This window comes from Pteropus medius, unplaced genomic scaffold (genome assembly GCF_902729225.1).
Source record: "Pteropus medius unplaced genomic scaffold, Ma_sr-lr_union100, whole genome shotgun sequence".
In the NCBI taxonomy this organism is placed as follows: Eukaryota; Metazoa; Chordata; class Mammalia; order Chiroptera; family Pteropodidae; genus Pteropus; species Pteropus medius.
This window is the reverse complement of record NW_024350324.1, coordinates 1176503-1184169: the sequence shown is the minus strand read 5'-3', so window position 1 is coordinate 1184169 and position 7667 is coordinate 1176503. Positions and strand designations below refer to the sequence as shown.

General features: G+C 63.7%; 2 protein-coding genes across 2 annotated transcripts in view; one reads left to right on the top strand and one right to left on the bottom strand.

Annotated features, from left to right (window-relative positions):
- Positions 1-5799, bottom strand: part of SPPL2B (signal peptide peptidase like 2B) — a 14786-nt gene extending 8987 nt beyond the window's left edge. The window contains exons 1-5 of the mRNA XM_039839009.1: positions 5644-5799; positions 1774-1893; positions 986-1168; positions 380-469; positions 171-215 (exon numbers count right to left, since the gene is read on the bottom strand). Of these exons, the coding sequence (XP_039694943.1) occupies positions 171-215; positions 380-469; positions 986-1168; positions 1774-1893; positions 5644-5703 (498 nt within the window). The 5' untranslated portion in view covers positions 5704-5799. The remainder of the gene's footprint in view (positions 1-170; positions 216-379; positions 470-985; positions 1169-1773; positions 1894-5643) is intronic.
- LSM7 (LSM7 homolog, U6 small nuclear RNA and mRNA degradation associated) overlaps positions 5800-7667 on the top strand; it is a 2764-nt gene continuing 896 nt past the window's right edge. Inside the window, exons 1-3 of the mRNA XM_039839155.1 lie at positions 5800-5868; positions 5952-6042; positions 6738-6809. Of these exons, the coding sequence (XP_039695089.1) occupies positions 5863-5868; positions 5952-6042; positions 6738-6809 (169 nt within the window). The 5' untranslated portion in view covers positions 5800-5862. The remainder of the gene's footprint in view (positions 5869-5951; positions 6043-6737; positions 6810-7667) is intronic.

Sequence of the window (7667 nt, the reverse complement as noted above, 5' to 3'; positions counted from 1 at the left end):
GTGATCAGGAGCCTTTACTGTGAACTTCTGGAAGTTTCCACAAAGACTGGATGCTCCTTTTTGACTTGTGTAATGACGCTTGCCTGCTCCAGACCCAACTCCTCAAATCAAAGATGAACGCGGGCCTCGGGGTAGAGCGGGCGGCAAGGAGGGCAGTGTGACAGTCAGTCTTGGTGTGTGGGCAGTGCCAGGCGGCCGAGTCTGCAGTCTGGGGACTAATGGGCCACATGCGGCCCTTCCGGGGCTGCGGTCTCCGGCCCTGACTTTGGGCAGCACCAGGGGCCCTCCCTCACGGGGGAGGCGGGGTAAGAGCCCCCAGGGCCAGCCCACCCTGCACTCAGGCCGGGCCCAGTGCAGACCACAGGGGAGAAGGCCCCACCTTGAAGACGTCCAGCATGTCCTTGTAACTGAGCAGGGCCACGGGGATGCCGATCTCCTCGTACTGCGTCTTGTTGCCTCCTGGAGGGACCTGCGGGCCCAGAGGAGGCTGCTGGCTGACCAAGGCCCACCCGACGCAGCGGGAAGCTGACCCCTCCTGACGGCGCGGCCCGCAGATCCAGCCCTCCCTGGGGGAACGAGACAGCCCCGAGAACCGGCTGGGACCCTGGGTGCCAGGCGGCAGGGAGGGGGACCCGCGGGGGGGAGGCTGCAGGCCAGACTCCACCTGCTGGGGGAGGAAAAGCTGGCCCTTCCCTCCAACCTGGGGCTCAGGCCGATCAGAGGCCAATCCACCCTGGGGGGGCTTAGGGGAGGGGTCAGCACATGGGTCCCCAATCCCCAGGGTTGCTCTGGGATAAGCCCCCTCCAAGGCCAGGATTAGCTGATCAAACTGGCCTCCCCTGGCCGTGGCCACCCTGATCCCGGCCGGTGCTGTGCCCGCGGGCTCCTCCCCGCCTCTGACCCTTGCCCTGGTGGGTCTTGCTGCCCTGCAGGCCACTGTCACCCGGGTCCCTGGCTGCCCAGACGGGCGCCCAGGCGGCCGTACCAGAGTCTCCTTGCTGACGATGAGCAGCCCACGCGCCCCGCCGCCCTGGGCCAGCCTCACTTTCTCGTAGAAGGTGCAGTTCCCCCGCGCCACCAGCGGGATCTGGTTGCTGAAGCCTTTGGCGGGGAGGTCGGACGGCGAGCAGAGCATGGAGCTCGTCCAGTCCCGCAGCTGCAGGAGAGACTGAGGGAGGCAGCGCTCACACGGGCGGCTCTAAAGTCCAGGCAGGACCACGTCCTCATGGGAGGGAGCGAGGGGACCTCAGTGTCCAGATCGCCAGTGCACGCCATCCCTGCCGCCTTCAGCTCCACGCCCACGCAAAGGAGGAGGCGTGGAGGGCAGGCAGGAGGCGCAGGGCGCCGGTGCTCAGCAAACCCCTCTGGAACCCTCCCTGCATCTCCAGACCTGCCTGTGTCCATAGGGGACAGACGCGAGGGACAGGAGTGGCAGTGAGGACCCCTGAGAGCCCCAGCCTCCAGGTGGGGGCCAGGCCAGACTAGGGAGCGACTCCCAGGAGGAGGGGTGGGCCTTCACTCCTGCAGTGTCCCCGCCAAGGCCTGGCCCTTGATGACTATACATCCTTTGCTCGTGACAAGGAGATGGAGACGCACTGTGGCCCCCTGGGACACCCAAGCGTCAACAGCCCTAGTGGACTCTCAATCCCACCCCAGTGCCCCAGCTGAGGTCCCTCCTCTGCCCCCAACCGGCTCTCTGCAGACACTGGGAGGTGCGGTGGGACAGCAACAAGACAGACAACACCCCGGCCGGCAGGGCCGGCCCGCACTCACCGCCTTGCTGAGGTCGTGTGGCAGGTGCGCCCACTGCGGGTTGTAGAGGATGCAGTAGTCCTTGCCTCTGGGGCCCCCCGTTTCAGAGACCACGCGCACCATGCCATACTCACAGGCCACCTGGAACAATGGTGCAGGGGTCAGAGTGCTCGGGGTGGGGGCCGGGCCACCCGGAAGGAGCAGGGTCCAAGCCAAACAGGGACACCCAGTGAGGGTCAGGCTGGACGCCTCTCTCCAATGAGATAGACGGGGCACAGCTGTAGGCATCTCACGGTGGGGTAAACCAGGAAGACAGCGGGCACAGGGACAAGTCTCCCCAGGGAGACCCTGGTGGGACAGCAGCCAGTGCATCCCGCCATGGCATGCCCACAGGCCCTGGGCCCTCCTGACGCCTGGGCTTCTTGGAGCTGGTGGGGCCCGTCCTGTAGCTCTCGCTCCCCTTGGGCTGCAAATGCCTCAGAGCTAGAGAACGCACCCCATGGTTTCCCTAGAGAGTCTGCCACAGGGACACACAGGTGGCAGTTGCTCCTGACAATAGACATGTGATGGGAACAGACACCAGTGGCACCTCAGGACCCACATTTGCACCGTAGATGCAGCTTTGCCGAGGTGGGGGTGGGCGAGGGGTCCTGACGTACCGAGGGCCCAGACACCGGGCCTGGGGCAGACTGGCTCTCAGATGGCGGGACCTTGGGGAGCTCGTCACCCTGGCCTTGGGCACTTGGCAGTGGCGGCGGCGTGGAGAGAAGCCCAGGGTGGCCGGATCTTGCAGCCTGGAGGCTGACAACAGGTGCCGGGTGCAAGTCCCACGCTCCACAGTCCCTGACTGCCATTGTTCCAGCAAGCCCGCCAGCCCTGGTACTTCCGTCTGTCACCCTGAGTGAGGCACCGACTGCCAAAGCAGTGCCCAGGAGGCACTGAACTCCAAGGAAGCTGGCTGTGCGGGGCCACGGTCACCGGTGCTCACTGGGGGAAGGGCGGGCGTGGGCTGCCAGGCCCGCCAGGAGGCTCGGAGCATTTCACTAGGGTGGCATCCTGCCCCCACATCCCAGAGACCCTCCACACACCTCACATGTCATCTTGTCCCTTGACCAGGGACAGAATTAGGAGGTCCCTCTTCTAAGCTCCCCCCACCAGACTGCCCCAAGTACCATGTGTGGTGTATGCCCTTTCCATTGGGACACCTCATTGTCAGAGCCCCTGGCACGTCCTCACCCTAGGCCACCACGGGGTGTGTACAGCCCTCAACCCTCAGGCCTCATCTGGCCGCCTCCTGTGTCTGCAAATAAAGTTTTATTGGAACACTGCCACCTGTGCCTGTACTCAGGGCCTCTGGCCACGCTTAGCCACCACCACGGAGTGGGGCAGCTGCTTGCAGAGCCGAAAATATTCAGTTGGGCTTTTTCAGAAAGTGTCTGCTGACCCCGGGTCCACGAGAGCCAGCTATCGGTGAAAACTGTTCTCTGTGTACTGCTGGACGGCAGAGCTGCCGCTCAGCGCTCACGAGCACGCGCCTCGGCCCCCTCCCCACAACCGCACAGCCAAAGCTGCGCGCTGCCAGCACCCGTAGCACGGTTTCCTCGCTCTCTGGGTTAAAGGGACCAGAGGTTCGTCAAAAGGACCCAGAGCTGCCAGTGCCCGCATCCCAGCACGGCCCCATCTGGAGAACCAGAGACAGCCGGGACTATGGCGGACAGGCCACCTTCTGACACATCACAGTCACAGAGCAGGTCCAGGAGCTCCTGGGGCCACTGCGTTTCAGGGTGGCCACAAAAGCAGGCACATCAGGGGTTTGAGAGGCTAGTGAGCCCAGGCTGGGACAGGCTTCTCGAGATGACTGCCAAGTTCTGGGAGAAACAAGGACTCAGACGCTTGGAAAGAGCCGTTCGTGAGACAGGAACAGGTGGCTGAGGGGGAACCCGTGGAGGAGGGGCGGGTGGCCCTAAGGTTAGTTAAGATCCGCTGAGGAACGGCCTCGGTTCCTGCCCGCCTTTACATGTCTCAGGTGGGTCTACCGGGGGAGGTCAGACCCACGCCCAGACCACAGAATGGCAGCCAGCAGCCCCTGCTCAGCAGAGCGCTCGTCTGTCCCATGCACCATGAAGAAGCACAGCCGCGGCGGGGCACCCAGACCATGGCTTGTCCAGGGAGGGCCTCGTCGCTCTCTCCCATCAGTCTCTGGGCCTCCCATGCTCAGGGCAAAGTTCAAAGTCCTCAGTCTGTCCGGATAAGGCCAAAGGCCTTCCACCACCTGTCTCTGACCGCTGGCCCGGGAGGCCACGTGCCCAGCCTGTCCCTCACCCTCTGCCTGGAGCCACTTCCCAGCCTGTCTTCAGGAGCACTCGAAGGGCTTCCTTTGGGGTGGCATATTCCACGGGGAGCAAGCATCAGATGACCCTACACACTAGCCACAGTGGACCGCTGACGGTCCCCAGATAAGTCACCGGCTCTCGTACCTTGGCCCAGCTCCTGTCGCTCCCAATATCCGCAGCGCCCGCCCTCTGCCTTCCAAGCCGGCCAAGCCCTGCTCCTCCTTCGGAATGTGGCTTGTGCACCACTGCCCCTGAAGCCTTCCCAGGCTAACGGAGTCCCTCCCTCCACGCCGGCCCACGACCCTTCACCCCGCTCTATGCCCTCATTCTGAGTGTCTGGAAAGCTCAAAGTCCTGGCCCTCGAATGTCTGACAGGTGAGGAGGCCGATGAATCAGAGTCCCGGAAGTACAGGGCTGGCTGACAGCTGGGAGAGCGAATTCCCGAGGGCTCTGAGCGTGGGCAGCTAAGCTGATGCCCGGGAATGCTGAGGAAGCACAAAACACAGAGCGGCCAGCCTTCAATATACTACAGCTGGAAAGGGAAGCGTGCTTCCTGGGCAGGGCAGTCGCCGGGGCTGCCCGAATGCCCCGGCCACCACCGGAAGGTTCTATCTGGACACAAGAACCGACAGAGATCGCTACTGCTGTATTCAGAATGGACTAGGATGTGGGGAACCAAACTCGCCCCAGGGAGAATGCCAGCTCCCCCTGGGAGCTGCAGCAGAGGTGGCGGTGGGCTGGAGTAGACAGGTCAAGGTTAATGGCCACATGTGTAGGGCAGTTGGGGCACCATTCCCTGAGCTGCTGGACCCAGGGAGAGGATGTGGAAATAAAAGATGCGCCCGTGACAGTGTACATCAGCCACCTCGTGGTCTGCCCCCACGAGCGCCAGAGACCCTTAAGATTCAGTGACAAAGTAGCACGCAGCTCGTTCCCACCGAGCGCACTGTCCGTACAGTCCACGCTGTACTTAATCGTCCTTTTGCAGAACAGCAACTGACGCTCAAAACGAGGGACTCCTTTGCCCAAGGTCATGGAGTAAAAGTGAGACGGCAACTCGACCCCCCCCCCTCGTCAAGAGCTGGGCTCCTGACGGCTCCCCGACACAGCCAGACACTGGGTGCCGTGCTAAAAGGCTTACCACAACCACGGGGGAGGTGCGTAGCATCGCGCCTGAGGGGAAACTGAGGCTCGGAGAGGGGGGCGCCAACTGGCCAAGGCCACGGTGCCAGACGGGCATTCCCGGCGGCGGCTGGAGACCCCGAGATGGTCCAGCGGGACCCGGCGGAGGAAGAGGGGCCCCCAAACTTTAGAGCCGCGCGGAAATGAGTGACGCTGCGGCTTGGAAGGGTCTTCGAGGAGGGGAAGGGAGCCGGGACGGGGACAGGCCCGCAAGGTCACGGCGGGGCTCCGGGCCCGCCCGCGGGTTGCCCGCGCAGGGGGCGCGGGTCCCCGAGGCTGCCCCGAGGCCAGGCCGGACGGGTTCCGCGCCCGGCGGATGACCGAGGGGCAGGGTCGCCGCATCTGGCGGGACCGGCGGGGCAGGCATAGCCCTCACCTGGACCACAAGGAGGAGGAAGGCGGCTGCGAGCCGCGCCAGCGCCGCCGCCGCCGCCATGTCGGCCGGTCCCCGTCGCAGGCGTCGCCAGAGGTTTCCCAGCAACGCCCCAGCGCGGCGCGCGGGGCCGCGCAGGCGCCTTACGTGTCGCGCATGCGTGCGTGTCGGGGTCAAAGGGTGCGGCGGCGGCGCCTGCGCAGAGGGGCGCGGCGCGGCAAGATGGCGGTGAGCGTGCGAGGAGGCCGGCGGAGCGGGCGGCGCGAGGTCCGGCCGCGCTCTCCGCCTCACGCGCTCTGTTTTTCCCGCAGGACAAAGAGAAGAAGAAGAAGGAGAGCATCTTGGACCTGTCCAAGTACATCGACAAGACGATCCGGGTGAAGTTTCAGGGGGGCCGCGAAGGTGAGACCCCCGCTCCCGCACTCTCCCAGCGATTTACAAGAAGCAGCGAGCGGCGGTAGTGACGGCTGCTGCTCGGACACCGCGTAGGCGCTTTGCTGGGGAAACTCATGCAAGCCTCCTGGCGACGCCGGGACGTCGGAGCTGCTACGTCCATTTAGCAGCTGGGGAAACAGGCATGGGAAGGGAACCCAGCCTAACCCGGAGCCACGGTGGCTCAGCCGGGGCTGGGATGCAAGCCTTTGCCGCCCGTGCGGTTCTGTCGCTGCATCTCCTCACTGACCCCCCTACCCCAGGGTTCCTCAGGCTCCAGCCTTGTTGGCTTTTGGGACTGGAATGTTCCCTGCAGAGGGGACGCCCCCGGCACCTGGGGTGTTGAGCAGCATTTCTGGCCTCGCCCACTGGCCCTGGAGCCTCACAAGGAGAAGCTCAAGTAACTGGGAGACACTTCGGGGCAGGAAAGATGAGTGGCCTGCCAGGGGCACTCAGGGCTCATCCCCTCTCAGGTGCAAAGATTTGTCATTTGGTCAAAGAGCCATAACCTAGGATGCTTGTGTGTTCTTTAATTGAGGTAAGATTCACATAAGTTAAAATTAATCGTTTAAAATATGCAATTTAGTGGCATTTGGTCCCTGCTCCCCAAACGACTTTATCTTACGCCTTTCCGTTTCTCTCCTCTTCTCCGCAATTCCTACAAGCCAGTGGAATCCTGAAAGGGTTCGACCCGCTCCTCAACCTCGTGCTTGACGGCACCATTGAGTACATGAGAGGTGAGTGTAGCTGGCGGGGCTCGGAGACACCTCACCGGACACTTCTCACTGTCCCAGGTCCACCACCCTGCCACCTGAGCAATGCGCATGGTCCTCGCAGACCAGACGGCTGCAGATGTGCTTTACTTCCCACCGTCCCGGCGTTCCCGACAAGCTCACTAGACCATTGTCTCGGGGACTTAAAGGGTATGGGCCCACCATCACTGGCCTTGCGGCGCCTGCTGGGCACTGAGAGTGTGCCCGGTGTGGTTAGAAAGATGCCAGCCCGTTCTGGAGCCCCGGCAGCCCCGTCTCCTGCCGTCCTGTGTGTTAACCCCTGAAGCAAATGGTCCCACTCCCCCAGGCCCTGCCCCCAGCCCCTGTCCGGCCAGGGCCACAGACTCCGCAACAGCCCACACAGTCAGGCCAGCCCGGGCCCCTCAGCCCACGAGGTCTCCAGCACAGCCTGAGCCAGGCGTTGAGGGGACGCCAGGACCCGGGAGGGAGGATCTTGACCCTCGGGGCGCCGTTAATACTCTGATGCACAAGTTAGTTTAGTGAGGAGTTGACGAGTCCACACAGGAGTGTCACGGGGCCACCGGGGAGAGGCCCTCTCTGTGGGAGAGGCCTGGTCTCAGCTTATCAGCCAACTCCAGGGACCTCTCGCTTTGCCCTCATTTTCCTTCCCCACCGGGGTCCTCCTGGAGTCCCAGCCCAGCTTCCTAGGTCTGGGGACAGCCCAGTGCTTGGGGCCGGTGGGGAAACCAAGTCAGCCCGAGGTACAGGCTATTGGGCCCTGGGACACGTGGCTGCTGTCCCTGCCACAGCCTCGCCTGCTGGGGGCTAACTTGCTTGTCAAGTGAGTCTGCGTTTCCTCGC